The sequence below is a fragment of the Chelonoidis abingdonii genome, chromosome 7 (genome assembly GCF_003597395.2).
Source record: "Chelonoidis abingdonii isolate Lonesome George chromosome 7, CheloAbing_2.0, whole genome shotgun sequence".
Lineage (NCBI taxonomy): Eukaryota > Metazoa > Chordata > Testudines > Testudinidae > Chelonoidis > Chelonoidis abingdonii.
Window position 1 is genome coordinate 80563074 of NC_133775.1, and position 19857 is coordinate 80582930.

At 41.7% G+C, this 19857-nt stretch overlaps 2 protein-coding genes across 2 annotated transcripts in view; both read right to left on the reverse strand.

Moving 5' to 3' along the window:
* The window catches only part of DOCK2 (dedicator of cytokinesis 2), a 538858-nt gene extending 534098 nt beyond the window's left edge, over nucleotides 1-4760 (reverse strand). Inside the window, exon 1 of the mRNA XM_032803688.2 lies at nucleotides 4538-4760. Coding sequence (XP_032659579.1) covers nucleotides 4538-4580 — 43 coding nt within the window. The 5' untranslated portion in view covers nucleotides 4581-4760. The remainder of the gene's footprint in view (nucleotides 1-4537) is intronic.
* A 10483-nt stretch (nucleotides 4761-15243) lies between these two features.
* The window catches only part of SPDL1 (spindle apparatus coiled-coil protein 1), a 66741-nt gene continuing 62127 nt past the window's right edge, over nucleotides 15244-19857 (reverse strand). Inside the window, exon 12 of the mRNA XM_032803685.2 lies at nucleotides 15244-16326. Coding sequence (XP_032659576.1) covers nucleotides 16176-16326 — 151 coding nt within the window. The 3' untranslated portion in view covers nucleotides 15244-16175. The remainder of the gene's footprint in view (nucleotides 16327-19857) is intronic.

The window sequence follows — 19857 nt, forward strand, 5'->3', positions numbered from 1 at the left end:
AATGCTGATCCTGTCTTTCCTGTCCAGTTTGTGAAATAAGATATAATCCAAATACACAGTTTTATGACAGCAAGTTATTTTGCATCAATATTATAAAAAACATCTTTCATTGATAAAGCATTTTAACGAAAAAGCATACCATACTCAAGACCACAAAGTGGCTGGGGTTACTAGACTGGGTGACCACTTGGATTACATCCCCAGATCTCCCATTCACCTGCTGTGTTAAGACTAATCACTTCGTTTCTGTGCCTCAGTTTTCCCATCTGGAAAACAAGCTTATTCATACTTGTCATGCTTTGTAGGGTATTCTGAGATGTACCGATGAGAAGCCTAAGACCAATTCATTATCATGGCAGTGCAATGGTCACTTATTAAGATGGTAACCACAATACAGTTACTGCTATTGCATGATGTTCCGGTTGTGACAACGTTCCTCCTCTACCTTGGTGGGTCCTGCGCTTATTGGCAGATTTGCTCACCTCAGTGATCTCCCCCACAGTCTGGATCAACTCCTCCTGTGTCTGATCAGGAGTTCGGAGGTTTGGGGGGAACCCAGGCCCGCCCTCTACTCCAGGTTCCAGTCCAGGGCCCTATGGATTTTCAGCTGTCTATAGTGCCTCTTGTAACAGCCTTGTGACAGCTACACCTCTCTGCGCTACTTCCCCAAGGCCTCCTCCAAACACCTTCTTTATCCTCACCACAGGACCTTCCTCCTGGTGTCTGATAATGCTTGTCCTCCTCAATCCTCCAGCAGTATACCCTCTCAATCTCAGCTCCTTGTGTCTCTTATTCCCAGCTCCTCACACACACTTCCTCTCCTCTGGCTCCTCCCCATCTGGAGAGAGCTCCTTCTAAAACCCAGGTGCCCTGATTAGTCTGCCTTTATTGGCTGCAGGTGTTCTAATCAGCCTGTCTGCCTTAATTGGTTCTAGCAAGTTCCTGACTACTCCAGTGCAGACCCTGCTCTGGTCACTCAGGGAACAGAAAACTACTCACCCAGTGACCAGTATATTTGCCCTCTACCAAACTCCTGCAACCCACTGGCCTGGGTCTGTCACACAGTATTTCAATATTATCCCCAATTACTGAATAAACTAATTGGCAAATTAATTTATCTCCCCTTAGTCATACCAAATATACACACACCATGTTTCAGAGCAGATGTTTCATCTCTTTTTTAAGGGTGGACCTGGTAGGTCAAATTGGATTAAAACCAGGGCCATAAAGCTTGGTGAAACATTTCTATAACAATCGGTTTAATGCAATTTGACCCACAGAAAACCATGCATAGCCAATGCTGCAAAGTGTTTATGCAATGTTCTATCATGCTATTCCTGATAACATTATTTATGCCTACAGGTGCACAAATAAACAAATCAAGTCTTTGCAAATTATCGTTAGGGAAAAGCTGCAATACAGCAGCTCTTTCACTACTCTATAAAGCACTTGTTTGCCTTATTTAAACAAATATATGTATAGTACATTTATCCTCTGCTCTCAAATGCCAGTGAAGTACCTTCACATACTTTAAATAAGCAGGTAGTGGTTTGTGCCATTCTCACCTAGTACCTTATGATGCTAGTATTTCTGTTCCCTTATTCACACTCACTCTCAATTTGTCTTGGTCAAACTGCAACAGTATGTTTCTTTGTACTAATCAGGGGTGTAGTTCAAATGATAACTGGCTCACTATATCCTTAATTTGCAGCAGGAAAATGAATTGGAGATAAACTTTCAAGTATCAAATAGCTACATCTCATCAAAAAATTCTTCCATTATCTTCACCCTATTCTACTGAAGTTGTGTGTTACTGCCCTGATCTGCACTGTATGTATAAGTAATCAACTAATTTTCTCTCAGCTGTACTGATGTGTTCCCCCCACTCATACTCCACCACCCCATTCTCAAGATTGCAGTTTACTCATTTGGTCCCTGTAGTAGGTCAAGTTGTGGAATACCTTGCAGGCAATGCAAATAATCCCATTGCCTTTAATTAGGTGACTCATGAGTACTGCAAACATGATTAGCAGTATAATCAGCCATAACTCCATCATTCACCTCTCTAATGTACTTCTTCAATTCCAAGCCCTGTCGTGAGCCCAGATAACAGATTTAAGGAAGAGCCAACAACTTGAACTCAAAAAGGAGATACCTAACAGGTGTTGTTTCATTTTAGGCAATGAAGGATTTCCTGTCATTTTCAGAGACAACCCTAGTTATTTGGGTTGATACAAGACAGAACTAAACAAAAGCTAACACACTATTATTGTATCACCTGTAATTTAATTGCCTAGACATTCATTTTGTCAAACTGACACTTAAGATTTTATTCTTGTACTAAAAGTAGAAAAATTTCAACAGAATAATTTCAACAATAATAACTAATTACATACTTTTTAGCCTTATCAAAGTACTTTTCTTTAAAATGTCACTTGCCTTGGTTATTTTCTAAAGGAAACTTCAGCTAATGTGTTTAAGGTGCTAAAACAATATAAAGTGTTCATGATGGTAAATTGCTACGGATTCTAATTCATTATGCAAAAAGTTACACAGCTAAATATTCAGACCACAGACCCGAGCAACCGTCGCGGAGCAACTGTAGACTGACTAACATTAGAAACCTTTCCTACTGTAAATACTGAAAAAAAAATTGATTTTGTGTGCAGTTATATTTGTGGATAAATCAGTTCAGTAAAGATACAGCTTTTATACAGACTAATATATTAATTGAACCAGAAATCTTTGCTGAAGAAAGCATTGTTTATTTTATGTACTAAAAAGGATGTGTTATTTCAGATAATGAACAGTGCTTCTGGCATTCAAATTGCTGCTGTGGTACAGCTAGCAAATATTATAAAGACTCTTGCAGTCACATGCAACACTTAAAACCATAATGCGTGTTCAGTGACCACGTGAATGGAAGCTGAAGCCAGACAAATTCAAATTAGAAACAAGGCAAACATTTTTAACTGTGAACGTCATTAACCTTTGGAATAAGCCACCAAGGAAAGTAGTGGATTCTCCATCTCTTGATTTCTTTAGATCAAGATTGGGTGCCTTTCTGAAAGATATGCTTCAGTCAAACACAAGTTGTTGGCATCAATGTAAGGGTTCATGGGTGAAATGCATGGCCGCAGCAGCTAAACTAGATGATCTAGTAGTGTTTTCCATCTTATAAGAATCTATTACTTATTAGGCTTTATTTACTCTGACTAGCATTACACAGAAAAAACTGAGCATGCCCAGAATCAGAGTGTTGTCTACAAAAAAGCTCAACACAGACTGAGCACTTAAATTGTTTTCGTATACACAAGTGATTTAAATTCTATATTTAAAGCAGTACACTCTGATTACCAACATATGGACATTAAGACACCACATCCTACACAAATCCAGCTGTTATAGGGCAGATGATCAGCTTGCCAGAACACAGAAGTTCAAAATTAAAGTTACATGTTTCTGCTTTCTGTCCCCCGCCCCCTTACCACTGAAACAGAAAATCAAGTATTTTAGCCCCTTGGTTTTGCAATGGAAATTACCACCAGTACAGAATACTTAGATTTCACAATTTTACCACTTCTGTGCATGGAAATTAAACAAGGAGAAATTACTTTGCTTTTATTATTTCCTCCAGGAGAGTACTAATCATTTTACTCCATGTAACTATCAGCCCTTATGATGTGTACTTTGAAGTACCTTGTTCTCTCCTGAGTTTGTCTTTTTTTTATTTTTAATTTTAAAAAATCCTTATGGTGCTGTGTATATAAGCATGCATCAATGTGTATTTTAACAGTGACTTAAAGTTCCTTGCTAGCAATAGCGATCTGCCTAAGGGAGCGAAAGAAATATTTTGTTACTAATTAGTGGAAGGTGCTCAAGGGACAAATTTTGAGTGCTTCTCTTCCAACTTTGATTATTGTGGTTTTCTTGAGTTTAATTTAGCACAATTACAAAATTCCTGTTAACTCCAGGAAGAATGCCAGTCTCTATTTAATCAGAGAAACCACAGATGGAAGAGGTCATCCCTCCAGCCAACAGAAGAACTTCATTCTTATTTATTAGTTCCTTTTCTACTACCACTCTCAGAGCAAGTGAGGGGTTCACCCCCTTCCCCAATAAACACATGCATTACTTTTCCTGACATGGAAGTCTGTTTTCCCATTTCAACCCCCTGTCGTTCCTCAAGCAGCACCCTAAATAATTCCTTGTTTTACTGCATGCTGGCACCCTGAAAACCCTGGCCTTAGTCACTTTGAAGATGTAGCATTTCCCTACCATTTCTAGAGTGGCAGACTGATTCTCCCAGCAGCGGCGAAGAGTGAGGTGAAAAAAATCTCAAGTAGGCAACACAAAGTTTTCCCTGCAAGCTCCCTTTGGGTTTGTGTTACCACAGAATTTCAGTTTTTTTTCACAAAGCACTGCAGGAACATGGTAGGGAAGGGAGTTCATTTCAGTGCAGCAAATACCTCCCCACATCCTGCTTGAAAACTGAGAAGGGGGCAAAACCCAAATGGCAGTCTGCTAAGTTACATACCCACGCCGCTCCTCTCCTTCTCAGTCTTGCGCCAGGGTGCCATTGCATGTGTGTCCTCCAGGTCTCAGAGGATGCCAGCCCCCAGCAAAGCCACTGAATGTGAGCAGCGTACAGCAGCAATGGTGTGAGTGAGGCTCTTGGAAGTCAAATCTGTTACCCGGCCCTAGTCACTGATGGCCTGGGAGGAAACTGGGGCTGACTAACGTGGCTGCTACTGCTCTGTACACTTTGCTGCTGTTCGCAGAGGCTCCTGCTTCCTTCCTCTTTTCTAACTCTCTCCCAACTGAGTCAGTCACTACCAAAAAGTCACGCTTATTGTGGGGGAGGGGTGACCTGAAGTGGGTGTCTTAGCAACAGGAAAACGACAATAATATGTGAACAGACAAGATGGAAAGGGAGTCTCGCTAAACAATGCCTTCTACCACGCATCTTTCAGCTCTGGTCCTGGTCCCATCTACAGTAGAAGGCTACTGTGCTGTATGACCTGATTATAATATTGCAGCTCTCAACACTGAACATTTGAATCTTATAGTTCAAGTCTCTGTTCCCACACTGTGCTACAGCCTTCGATTTTTCCAACTGGCCTCACAAGATGTGACGTAACTATATGGGAACTGCCATGTTTTAGCCCTGTCCTGCAGAGTAGTTTCACAGCATAGAAAGGGCAAAAATGTGGCTGTAACCAAGGATGGATGAGGTTTGAAATCTTTCATGTAAGATTTAGAGCAGTAAGTAGTAAACAGTAATGCTAGTTGCTTAGGGTCCTCTAGTTCAAAATCGTGAAGCACTTTAATATTCCAAAATAGTGATATACTTTAATGTCACAAAAGCACAGCTCAAGAAAACCATGGATTTTTCCCCACGTACAGCCTGACTATACAGTCCATGCTCAAAACTCCCATTGACTGAACTTTAAGTTTTGGGCATGCAAACATCATATAATCTAGGTGTTCAAAGTTGGGTTGGAGAGCAAGATACAGATGACCTATGACATGAAGCCTCACCTTCACTTCTCTCTCTTGGCTTGTCTTACAAGGACAGACACTTAAGAGAATCTTTTAGATGAAGTTATGTTCTAAAGTTTTTTCAGTGGGATAAATTCTCTTTACAAGATTTCTTTGCACCCACTTTTTACTTTTAAACATTTCTGAAAAATTTAGTAGCTCTAATGTAGGCATGACATTCTGCACTGACAATCCTGGCGATTTCGATCTTCATTTCATCCACGGACCACATATACAGGCATAGACATTGCCAATCCAAGCTCCAGTTTAGTGAAGACAGTGTGGAGCAACAACAGATCTTTAATGTTAGCTTGTGAACATCAGTCCTGTCTGCAAACTTGAGTGTTTCAGTTCTGTTTGTTTTGTTGTTAATTCAAGCCGTATATGGTGCAGGCTTATGAAAAAGAGTATTTTCAGAAGGGTGATGGAAGTTCCCAAGTGACCACTTATTTTAAGTCAACTTGAAAAAGGTACTTTACATTTTAGCAGTAAAAAGAGCATTTGATATACAGAAATGGGAATTTACATTAAAGGGGATTCTAAGCCACTGAAATTCTCCCCTCACGCAACCGCCAGTCTGTTATTCCCACCTCTGCAGAGAAATCTTTAGCCCTTCTTTGTATGTGGGCATTTATAGTGTGCAACTCATCATCCCCAATTTAGACTAATGGAGCAAATTAATCCATTAGCTAACTCACATTAGCTTGAATTTACACCAGTGATAAAAAATTTTGTGATGTGTCTCACTGAATTTGTTGTATTAAGCCATCCCCTCTCTCTATTTTCTTGGACCTGAATGCCCAGGAATTCTTAATTTGACTCTTTACGTTGGTCCTCCCAGATAGGCTTTCTAGAGTGTGACAGGAGACTCTGGAGAGGATTGGTTTTCTTAGGCACTAAGGGTATGTCTACACTACAAAATTAGGTCGATTTTATAGAAGTCGATTTTTAGAAATTGATTTTATATAGTCAATTGCGTATGTCCACACTAAGCGCATTAAGTCGGTGGAGTGCGTCCTCACTACCGTTGCTTGCATCGACTTACGGAACGATGCACTGTAGGTAGCTAACCCACAGTTCCCGCAGTCTCCACCACCCATTGGAATTCTCGGTTGAGCTCTCAGTGCCTGATGGGGCAAAAACATTGTCGTGCGTGGTTTTGGGTACATGTCATCAGTCGCCCCTCCCTCCATGAAAGAAACGGAAGACAATCGTTTTGTGCCTTTTTTCCACGTAGACGCCATACCACGGCAACCGTGCAGCCCACTCACCTCAGCTCACCTCACTGACACTGCTGCTGTTGTGTACTGGGTGCTCTGTCAGCAGATGGTGCAGTAGGACTGATAACTGTCGTCACACACCGCTTCCACTGCAACTCTGCTCTTTTGTTATTGTCTCAATAGCAAATTTCTCCAGGTTGTCTGTCATATGATCCTGGGTACGTGTGTTTTTCCTTGGGAAATGTGTGCGGTGCTAACCGTCATCCTCTACCACTTCTGCTGCAATTCTGCTCTCCTGGTGCCATGAATTCACCTCGCAAGTCCTCTCATTATTCTGTATAAATATCTATTCTCATGGCATCTGTCATCATCCCATTCCACTGCAGCTCTGCTTTCCTGCTCTCCTTCAGACACCATACCACAGCAAGCATGGAGCCCGCTAAGCTCAACACTGCTGTTTTGAGCACTGTAAACACCTCGCACATTATCCTGTAGTATGTGCAGAACCTGCAAAAGCAGGCAAGGAAGTGATGGCAGCATGGTGATGAGAGTGATGAGGACATGGACACAGACTTCTCTTAAAGCACAGGCCCTAGCAATTTGGACATCATGGTGGTAATGGGGCAAGTTCATGCCGGGGAATGCTGATTCTGAGCCCAGGAAACAAGCACTGACTGGTGGGACCACGTAGTGTTGTAGGTCTGGGATGATTCCCAGTGGCTGCAAAACTTTCACATCTGTAAGAGTACTTTCACGGAACTTTGTGACTTGCTTTCCCCTGCCCAGAAGTGCAAGAGTACCAAGATAAGAGCAGTCCTCACAGCTGAGAAGCGAGTGGCGATAGCCCTTTGGAAGCTTGCAACACCAGACATCAGCTGGGAATCAATTTGAAGTGGGTAAATCTACCGTGGGGCTGCTGTGATCCAAGTAGCCAATGCAATCACTGAGATGCTGCTTTTAAGGGCAATGGCTCTGGGAAATGTGCAGGTCATAGTGGATGGCTTTGCTGCAATGGGATTCCCTAACTGTGGTGGGGTGATAGTCAGAACGCATATCCCTATCTTGGGACCAGACTACCTTGGCAGCCAGTATGTAAACCGCAAGGGGTACTTTTCAATGGTGCTTCAAGCACTGTTGGATCACAAGGGACATTTCACCGACATCAATGTGGGATGGTCAAGAAAGGTGCATGACACTTGCATCTTCAGGAACTCTGGTCTGTTTAAACAGCTGCAGGAAGGAACTTACTTCCCAGACTAGAAAATTACCGTTGGGTATGTTGAAATGCCTATAGTTATCCTTGGGGACCCAGCCTACCCCTTAATGCCATGGCTCATGAAGCCATACACAGGCACCCTGGACAGTAGTCAGGAGCTGTTCAACTGAGCAAGTGCATAATGGTGGTAGAATGTGCATTTGGATATTTAAAAGCTCGCTAGCGGAGTTTACTAACTAGGTTAGACCTCAGTGAAACCAATATTCCCATTGTTATTGCTACTTGCTGAGTGCTTCACAATATCTGTGAAAGTAAGGGGGAGACATTTATGGCAGACTGGGAAGTTGAGGCAAATCACTTGGCAGCCGATTACGCGCAGCCAGACACCAGGGCGATTAGAAGAGCACAGCTGGGTGCTCTGCACATCAGAGAAGCTTTGAAAACCAGTTTCATGGCTGGCCAGGCTACGGTATGACAGTTCTGTTTGTTTGTTTCTCCTTGATGAAAATCCGCCCTCGTGGTTGACTCTACTTACCTGTAAGCTAACCAACTTCCACCCTTCAATCACTGGTTTCAGAAGCAATAAAGACATTATTGTTTCCAAATCATGCATTCTTTATTAATTCATTACACGAATAGAGGGGAAACTTGCAAGGAAGCCTGCGAGGGGTGGGTGAGGAGGGAAGCACCAGGTGGGGTGGTGGATGTGGAGAGGAGGGAAGGACAAGGCCACACTGCACTTCAAAACTTATTGAATGCCAGCCTTCTGTAGGGTGAATGTGCAGCACAATCCAACCCCCCACAATTCTCTCGGATGATCGCTTCACCCACACACACATCATGTGGCTAGTATCAGGGAAGATCCTTGTCAGCCAAAGGCCAATAGCTCAGCATGAACGGGCCTCCCCCTACCACATGGCTAACAGCGGGGAGGATTGCTTTTCAGCCAAGGCAAACAGCCCATTAGGAATCGGCACCTCTGAATGTCCCCTTAAACAAACATCTTGTATTTCAACCAAGTGACCATGAACAATATTACTCTCCTGAGGCTAATACAGAGAGATAAAGAATGAATGTTCCTTGAATGCCACCAAAGCCCGGGCCCATTCGCTGCAATGTTTTGTGCTGAAATGATTCCAGACTACTTGCTACTGGCTTGGTGTGGTAAATTAATCATTAAACACACTTGCTTTAAAACCCTGTATTATATTTACAAAGGTACACTCACCAGAGGTGCCTTCTCCAGCTTCATGGTCCAGGAGCCCGCCTTGGGAAGATTGGGAGGGTATTGGCTCCAGGCTGATGAACAGTTCCTGGGTTCTGGGGAAAAGGGATTCTCCACTTGCCTGATATGCGCTATCCTCAACTTCCTCATCCACAAAATCCTCATCCCTGTTGTATGAGACTTCCTCCTTGCAGGTGTCCACGGACAGTGGTGTGGTAGTGGTAGGGGCCACCCCTAGAACTGCATGTAGCTCATCATAGAATCAGCATGTATGGGGCTCCGACCTGGAGCGACCATTTGCATCCTTTGTTTTTTGGTAGGGTTGCTTCACCCGGCACAGCTGTGTCTCCCTGTTGTAGCCTCTGTCCATCATGCCCTTGGAGATTTTGGCAAATATATTGGCATTTTGTCTTTTGGAACAGAGTTCTGCCTGCGTGGCTTCTTCTCCCCATACAGTGATCAGATCCAGTATCTCCCATTCGGTCCATGCTGGAGCTCTTTTGCAATTCTGGGACTCCATGGTCACCTGTGCTGATGAGCTCACCACGCTGGCCAAACAGGAAATTAAATTCAAAAGTTCCCAGGGCTTTTCCCATCTACCGGGCCAGTGCATCTGAGCTGAGAGTGCTGTCCAGAGCGACTACCTTAGTGGAGCAATCTGGGATAGCTCCCAGAGGACAATACCGTCAAATTGCATCCATACTACCCCAAATTTGACCCATTGAGGTTGATTTTAGCACTAAACCCTTTGTCAGGGAGTATAGAAATCAATTTTAAGAGCCCTTTAAGTCAACAAAACAGGCTTGGTCGTGTAGACGAGTGCAGGGTTAAATCGACCTAACGCTGCTAATTTCGACCTAAACTTGTAGTGTAGACCAGGGCTAAGTTTAAAGTCACTAACTGTCTGGGTACAATGTCTCAATTTTAAAAAAGGTTATTTACAGGGCAGGCAGCTTCAACTTATAAAGAACGTTTGGAAAGTGCAACCTTGCTGTGATATGGTATAATACCTACAGCTCTGAACCACTCTCTGGTGAAGGATAAGGTTAGTAGGAGCCAGAACCAACATATGCATCTTTGTTTGTCTGACATAACTGTTAGATTTCCTCAATCCATAACGGGACTAAGGTAGCCTCTTTTTAGATGTAGTACTTTTAATACAAACCCCTCTTGCTGTTCTTTGGCTACTCATTGTACAGCCTCATCACCAATAAATGAACAAGTAGTAAGAGAGAGGAGAAAATGATGAGTGGATAGTAATTACATTTCCTCCTGAAGTATCTTCCGTCGTTTTTTGGGGTTTTTTTGCTGGCAAAACTCAGTCTTCAGGGGGAAGAGGGTTAAGAAAGTACCCAATGAAAGATACTGTGTCCTCCACTTGTTAAAGAAGCCACCTAATAAAAAAGAATAACACCTCCTAGTAAAAGCATATCCATTGTAGTTCTATTATGAAAATCCATTGTAGAGAATTAATTCATCTTTAGTGGAAACATGTGATGTGCCTCATCAGTTTTACTACTCATTCCTCCTTTCCTTCACCTAAATGTCAGAACATGAGTCCTTACTGATTTACATAAACTTAAGATAAACATACTATAGTTATAACTCAGACATACACAAAGGAGATGTAATGCAATATCTAGTTATGCTCCAATGCTATGTGTCTTGAGTAGGTGTAGTATGTTAAAAGATGAGAGTGCAATAAAGGTAAATAGCACTGTGCTTTATTTCCTGTAATTTATTGTGGAAGACACATGAGATATTGTCTCCTGAAGTTAAGTTTACCAAAGTCAGTCTTCATTTTTCGAGTCATGCCCACTTAACTATGATTCTGTAAAAAGGGTTATAGCAATATGAATAATGCCATCAAAGATCCCAAGGATTAAGTTCTGCTTGTTCAAAAGTGACATGGCAAGTATGATAAAGTAACCAGTTTCATAGTTTAAGGGTCACTTGATTTTCAGTCAGCTTTTTGTGGTCAGGATGTTCTGCTACTGGTATTAAAGTCATTTATTTCCTCTTCAAAGTGAATCTTAAAATATTTAAATTAAACCAAAATCTTCATATTCTGTAGCTTTGTCAGGGATCCAAGATGTCAAGACAGAGATCAGTATCTCACTGATAAAAACATATACTCAATCTTAAAAGTTAACAAACCACATATACAAGTTTAAGAATGATTTTAATATTAATAAAATAATGTAATAAAGTAGTTGTCTCAGAACAATTCCTCAGCTACTTGTCTTACAATATAGCACAAAGATTACTTTCCAGTGCGAAAAAAGCAGCTGATCTGATTTACAAGTATTTTTTTCCATCAATATTATCTATCCCAAGAAAGATTTCCCAGCTCTTTGAAGTTTATATTTATAAATTTATATATTTATATTATACTTCACTATTTGGCTTATGGTTACAGAAGCACATATCTATGGTGAAAGTTAATTTGTATTTCAAATCAGCTTGGCACTAAACTGTAGGTCAAGTTTTATGCTGCAACAGGGCCACCCAGAGGATTCAGGGGGCCTGGGGTCTTCAACGGAGGGTCTCAGGGCAGAAGGAGCACCAGCCACCGAATTGTTGCCGAAGACCCAGAGCAGAAGAAGCTCCGGGGACCCCGGAGCAAATGAAAGACCCTACTCCAGGGACCCCGAAAAACTCTTGTGGGACCCCCACGGGGTCCAGGGCAAATTCCCTCCACCTCTGGGTGGCCCTGTATTGCAGTACTACAGTATGAGTAACGCTTCACTTGAATAAGCAGAACTGTGGATGAAAAAAATATCGTTCGAACTTTGGTTCTAGGGGGATCTGACATTTTTGGCAGCATCACAGAAAAGATGGCCAAACTTATTCATAGAACAATCTAAGTAACATCTAAAACTAAAAAAGCCTTATACAGTAGAAACTGTCATGCAATCAATAAGTTTTGAATATGGGAACAGTAACACTAAAGGATGACTGAAAGATGCTTGGAAATACACTGTTTGGTAAAGTTGCCCAGCTGGGAATAAAGTGTATTGGCTGAATTAATCAATTTGGCAGGGAAGAGCAATGCTGCTATTTAAGTATCAGTATAAAATATTCACTAAGCTAGCTGACAATTTAGAAAACTGTATTGATGAAAGCAATATTGGAGGCAGTTGACCAATGCAGACTTTTAAGTCCTGTATGTTTACCCTTTCACACTTAGTCTTCACATATGAAGAATTTAACCTATTTTAATTCTCTATTAGTAGTAACATGCCAGCTTTGCCTGCCCAGGTTTTCCATGGTACGTATTTGGAACAGCTTCAAGTATGTTCATTCAAGAATCAGACAGAAGGAACTCCTTGCAAGTGTCACTCTTCTTTGGGAGCTATCAGGTTTTTCTGGGTAAGAATTGCCTATTTGAACAGACGATTCAGAAAATTGTGAGCCAATATTTCTGTATGTATAGACTGTGACAGAAGTAGTTTTAAACCACATTTTCTCTGGCTATCAACAATTAAATGCCCTGTCCCCCCTTGACCTCAAATATGAAAGTGTGTTTAAGATAGTGGTTTTCAGTCTGTGGTCCGTGGGAGGCCACAGACTATGTCTCAGATTTCCAAAGGGGGCCATACCTCCATTCAAATCTTTTTTTTTTTTTTTTTAGAGTCTGCAAATGAAAAAAGGTTGAAAATCACTGGTTTAAGGCAATAAAAACCTGCACTCATTTAGTCATTTATGGATCAAGACTGAAATGAAATAGAGACATAGCGTTACAACTGGAAGGCGGTCGTTAGCTCTTGCTGTACATCATCCATGCAATTCTTACTAATATTTTTACTAATTTTACTAATTCTACTCTAAGGCAGCAAATCTACCTTTGATTTTATACTTGCTTAACACAGTATTTTAACATTCCAGAACTGAATTTTGGATTATTTTAGAAAGAAAAGCCCCGGGGGGCGGGGGAACTAATCTTTTACACATCAATGTTTCCTTCAGTGAAAATCACGGACACAGTTTTCATGTACAAGACCAAGAAAAGCAGGTTGATGTGAGCTAAAGTCACCCATTTACTGCTATCAAACAACAACAGAGAGACACTCCCCTTCTTTGCCATCACTTACCTGCTAAGTTCTAAGGATCCACAAATGGCAGTGGCTCAAGAATTTAAAAATAGAATAGCAGCACTAAAGTAGTATGCAAGGGTGGTAAGGGGTTGTAGGGATTAAGTACTTAGAGTCACTTCAAGTTAATTATAAACTTTAAATCAATTTAAGATTTAAAAAGAAATTTATGACTCCTTGGATTTAGTATTCATACAAGTGATGTGAATGCAAACTTACCAGCACAGCTTTGACAATACATCTCAGTCCTTATGTGCAATATACTCTGCAGTTCTATATCTGAAAGGCAGGTCTCCTAGTACATAGGTTTTCATTCTCATTTCCCACAAAAAGGTGATCTAGCCCATGGTCTGAGGTTATTTTTAAGAAGCTATCCTGAGCCACTGTTCAAGTGGCCACAATAATTTAGGGACTTTATATATAGCTTATGAATTCTGTTTGATATCAGACTATGCAAGGTGGTGAAGTCCATTTTGAATATGGGGCTTGCTGCCTTCTGCTGTTTTACCTCCATTTTGGACTGAAATTCAAGTATGGACAATGGAATGAACCTGAAGAACTTCCATTTGAATTTGATCTCCTTGGAACAAATAGGAAGGTTGTAACCGTTGGGAAGCAAATTTCTCTAACTTTTCTGTATGGTGAAAGGTTTTGGGACCTGGAATTTTCTCTCAGAGGCAGAATCAGACATTTGTATTAGGATTTATAAACAACAATTTCATAGGGTGGGTGAGAGAAACAAAAGGGGCACAGTTCTGACAAGGGAAGTGTTTTTAACTGTGGAATCAGCCAAAAGCAAAGCACGCTGATCTGTAGAAGACAGACTCCATGATTCAAAAAAGCTATAAAGCACAGAAGGATCCTGGACACTGAAAAGGACTTGAACTTCAGCCCAGAGAAAGCTCCCAAAGGATGAGGAAACCGAGGCAGGGAAATGAATGTAAGATATGATTTGTCTCAATCTAATGTAATTGTACTTAAACCCTTGCAAAACCGTGTTTTACATACTATATCTATTACACATCACTGAAGAGTTGAACTGTAAACCCAGAGCACCCACCAGGTTGGAACTCTGATAGACCATATGGTGAATCAGCACTGGTCCGGGGGCAGCTGGGCAATGTGGTCCCATTTCTGTGAAAGGGTAACAGTCTGTGCCCAAGAAGTGCACCGGGAAACCAAGGAAAAAGACAGGGATGCAGCCTAACTCAGTTCAAAGGAAGGTTAAGAGCTCAACAAGGCCCAGTGTGGAGGGACACAAATAGCCTGGTCAGGGTCCAGGCAGGGGCAGCTCTACCGGCGTTGAGATACGCACAAGGCAAGTTGTTGTTTTGTTTTTTTTTAAAAAGGGCATCAGTACAACACAAGCTAAAAATTAATTGAACTGCTCCAAGTACAACAGGATTGTACATCAATGGCCAAGTTCTATTGCTGGCTAAGACTCATGCTGTGTAATAAGTTTACCTTTGATTTTAGTCACCTCAGTTTTCTAAAGAGTTGATTACCTGCAACTAACACAAAAACTTGGATCCACTTTGGTTTAACTGCTGAACACATTTAGGAACCTAACTTCAGGCACCCACATTTTGGAGGGTTTACATTTCCAGTTTGGTGCACAGAGTTTTCAATTGAAGTTTCAGGGGATTAATGCTGAGAGGGTAGGGGAAATCAGGGCACAAGTGCATAAAGACTTACTCAACAAATTTAATCAGTGGGTAAAAACTACTGGAATAATTTCCTAACTAAGACTTTCAAAAATCTTCGGTACAATGGCTATTGGCAAGAAATTGAATGGGCTAAATTAGCCACTAGGGGGAACCAGAGCAACTGTAGCAATCATCATACTTCAAATTTAATTAAGTAGTTTAGAAGTCTTAACTGGGAACACAGACATCCATTAGAATTAACCTGCATGTTATCTGCATATTTATTCCCAAGTACAATGTGCAAGTTGCAATAAGCCATTTATTGTTACAGAAAGCTTACATGTTTCGTATTCTACAAACAAAATTAACAGAAAAAAGTAATTACATTAAAAGCAGTAACTTTTAGTACATAGTCAGTTTTTACACACATATTACAAAAAACTTTCCTGAAATTATTTTTTATTATTATTATTATTATTTTTAAGAATTTTACATTTAGAAAACTAAGCAACATTTATCGGCACCATCGAAAGGAGTAAAGCAAGGTTTATTTTAACTGCTGGCACATTTATAAGATTCTTTCTAGCATTTCAAAAGCACTCCATGTTCATATGACTTTTAAAGAAGGTGTTAAATGTGGGATTTAAGTATATAGGGTGCACTGAAAATCAGAAATTGCTACACATTGGGGGAAAATGTAGCTTTGAAAGGTGCCCATTTAAAACAATTAAAACAACCTTTAGGAATTTAACAACATTGGTATTTATTGTTCTCTCTGTATCTTCCCTTCCATCAGTGTAGTATCACAATATTTTATTCACTAGAGAAATATGCAGTCCTACTCAGTTTACATCTGTATTTATTATATAGCTTCACAGGATGTCCATAGTCAACTCTAGTCATTCTGAACTGAGCTACACTTTTGGAAACTCAAAGCAACTAATGATTAGGGTCTTAACTAAAATTCAGGATGGGACAACATTTTGAGTCAAGTTACCAAAGAGAATTTATTTTTGTGGCACTTCTGAGGTTAACCAAATAGGAATGGTGAGAGCCCTGCATAATACAAGCCATAATATTAATAATTGTTCATGAAACAGAAGGCAGATACACAGGTTTATTAAAATGCAAAGTATATGTACATTAAAAACAGTACACTACGTATTCATTGCTTCACAACAGAATCTTTAAGGCAAGACTAAGTTTCCATATTTGCTCTGGAAAAACTGAGTTTTATTGCTGAGGACATTGTGTTTCAGGAGTTGGTTTAGAAGACACATATAATGTAGTGTATGGTTTTTTTCGTGTTTTCTTCTCAGGCTTAATTGTTTTTTCACTCAGGTCTTCATTTTCCACAGTTTCAAGTCTGGATCCAGCTGTTAACCTACAGGCAAAGCATCCATTCTAAATATATATTTAATTAAAGAAAAAAATCAAGGCTGAGGGTCTCATTTTAACTTAGACCAAGCACCAAAATGGAATACCAATTGTCCTATCCACAAGAGAAAGTGAGGTCAGCTAGTATTTTTACTACAAGATTTGAAAAATATAAAAACATCAAAACTGTTTTGAATTCACATAGCAATGTTCCCCATCTTTACTTTTGGTTTCCAATTTGTTTGATCTACTGAACCAGTTTGAAATTGATGACTGAAGATGGTAACTGATTGTTTCCATGCTGATAAAAACATCACGCCATGCATGGAACCAAAAAAATGAACACAAGTCACACACAAAAGCACAAGTTCCAGGAGAAAGCTACCTATCAGTTCCTGATTATAATTCAACTTTTGTATTGTAACAGATAAAAATATAGGGCCAAACGCTGTACAAAATTTCCACTCAGTCTCTCTGCTAAAGTAGCCTCTGTCATGACGGTCATGAACATCTTTAAAGCTCAATCAGTTTTCATTGACTTATTTGGGCTCAAAGTTTATCATAATTTGCCAAAGCTATGTTTTTAATCTGTCTGTAGTCTAAATGGGGCAGGGGCAGGATGTTGGCTGCCACACTGTAAGGTGTAAGACACCTCCATTAAGACACAGGTACAACTTCAAGCTACAACTACACAAGTTTTCAAACTGCATAATATTAACTAATTAAGCTAATGATTATAATTGATTTTTATAAGCTTGTCAACTTTCAGCACACCAGACATGTCACGTTGAGTCATACTGCTTGTATTTTATTTCCAACACACAAGGAATTATTCAGTTATTCTCTAATAGGTCTTGCCCATCATATGGCACTGGCCCTTCATTTACTGCTGCTATATAGCCATTTTCAATGCAAATGGTTTTCCTATTATTTTTCCATGTAAACAAGTGCTGCAGTTGTCAGATCACTTGCCATGGAAAGGGAGGAACAGCATAAGATCCACACATTTGGGTAAGAAAAATCTAATTCTGAAGACTTGAAAAGCTTTATTGCAGGGGTCGGCAACCTTTCAGCAGCGGTGTGCCGAGTCTTCGCGTATACGCTCTAATTTAAGGCTTCGAGTGCCGGTAACACATTTGAATGTTTTTCAGAAGGTCTCTCTATAAGTCTAAAATATATAATCAAACTACTGTTATATGTAAACAAGGTTTTCAAAATGCTTCAGAAGCTTTATTTAAAATTAATTTAAATATTCAGATCTTATTACTTTAGCGTGATCCTTGCCCTTGCTTTTCCTTGCTGAGTTTTCCAGTGTCTGGTGGCACCTATTTAGATACTTTAAGCTGCAAACAGGCTTCTGAGTTATAAGCTGATAACCAGCTGGCAGAAGGTCAGTGGCTAGAACCCCTGATCCGCAGCTGAGGTGAGTGGAGCTGGCAGTTGGTAGGGCTGAGCAGAGCCGGAAGCCTAGACCTTGTCTGGCAGGGGGCCTGCGCTGGAACTCCAACTGGAAGCAAGGTGAGTGGGGCTGAGGGGACCTCTACTGGCAAAGGGCCAGCAGCCAGAACCCCAGAGCGGCGGCGGGCTGAGCAGCTCAGCCCACCCCACGTGCCATGAAAAATCGGCTCATGTGCCATAGGTTGCCGACCCCTGCTTTATTGGAACATAAACCTGACTTCTAGAGTCCTCACCCAACCCCATCTATCTGCAAAACATCCCACTACTTAATTTTTACACCAAATATAATGGCATAAAATTCTCACCAGTTGTGGTATGCTGCACATAAGTCCCTGGAAACACTCATTTCTCACCTTCAGTAAACCTCAAAACTGCAGGCCAAGAGCTAGGCTCCCTGTGTAATCTTTACAAGTTAACAAAGGAGAGATTTCTTACCTTACAGCAATTTGAATTCTTTTAGAGGGCTTTTGTCCCCCCATAGGATGCATGTGCACATATGCTCTTGAAAGAAAAATGCAAAGTAGTGCTTGCAGGCCACACCTGCGCAGAACACTTTGTGATCCAAACAAAAGGAATAATATGCAGGTGCAAGCCCACCTCCACTCAGTTCCTTCACAGCAACAAAGCCAGAGACTTCACAGGAGAGGGGAAGGAGGGAGGTGGAGCTCCCACAGGGACAAGTTACTGCAAGGTAAGTAACCTATCCTTCGAGTACATGTCTCTGTGGGCACTTCCCCATAGGAGACTCCCAAGCAGTAATTCAAAGAGGTGGTGGGTAGTGGGAAGGTAAGTCAAGAACTATTGAGAGAACTGCATCACCAAAGATAGGGTCATCTCTGGAAGCAGGTAAGGTGGCATCAGGCTTGGCAAAGGTCTGAAGAAAAGATCAAGTTGCAGCCTTGCAGATTTCTGTTCTGGGAACATCTTTTAGTAGACATAGACTGAGCTCTAGTGGGGGGACTGTGCCCCAGTTATTTCCTAACAGGTCAAAATACAACCCAAAACTCACTGATAACTACTGCAGAGAAATACATTGGCCCTTCATTCTTTCTGCAAATGAGAAGGTTACTCACGATGTACAGTAACTGAGGTTTTCCAAGATGGCTGTCCCTACAGGTGCTCCACTTTAGATGTCTTCACACCCTGCCCATGTAACTGGAGATTTGTGGTAGCAGCACCCGGTTGGGCATGTGCCACTGCCATCTAGTGCTGCTCTGAGTGGTTACATAGTGGTCCACAGTCAACCGTCCCTCTGTTCCTTCTCTACTCTGGAGTTTCATGCAGTTTCTCTAAAGGACAGGGGAGGGAGGGAGGGCTTGTGGAGCACCCTCAGGAACAACCATCTCGAAGAACCTCAGTTACAGCACAAGGTGAGTAACCTTTTCTTCTTCGAGGAGTGTCCCTGTGGGTGCTCCACTTTAGGTGACTGTTGAGCAGTGCCCCGCAGTGGGGGAGGGGGAGCGGGGGGAGAGGAGGGGCTTCAGAGTTGCAGTATGTATGGCAGATAACACCTTGAGTCCAAAGCAAGTGTCCAAAGCTGATTGTTGTTCTAAGGCAGGCCTGCACAACTTGTAAAGCGGCAAGGGCCACATTACTCCAAAGAAAACAGCTGAGGGCTGAAACCCACCGGCCTCGCAGAACCCCTCCCCCGCTCCCCCAGCACCTCCCGGCCCCACGGAAACACCCTGCCCCAGCGACGCCCAGCTCTGCAGAAGCAAACCCTTCTTCCTCAGCGTCGCCCCACCAAAACAGCTGTGGGCCAAAAAGGAAGGTTAAGGGTGGAGAGGTGATACTTGATTTTAAATCAACCATGGGCTCCCAGCTGAAGAAGTGGCTGGGAGCCCTCAGGGGCAAATTAAAAGGCCTGGGGCTCCGACAGCTGGGGGAACCCGGAGCTTTGCGGGGCTGGGGCAGGGATAAGACGGTTACTCACCTTTGTAACTGTTGTTCTTCAAAATGTGTTGCTCATATCCATTCCAGTAGGTGTACGCGCCGCACGTGCACGCTCGTCGGAAGACTTTTACCCTAGCAACTCCAGCGGACCGGAAGGTCGCCCCCTAGGGTGGCGCCGCCATGGCGG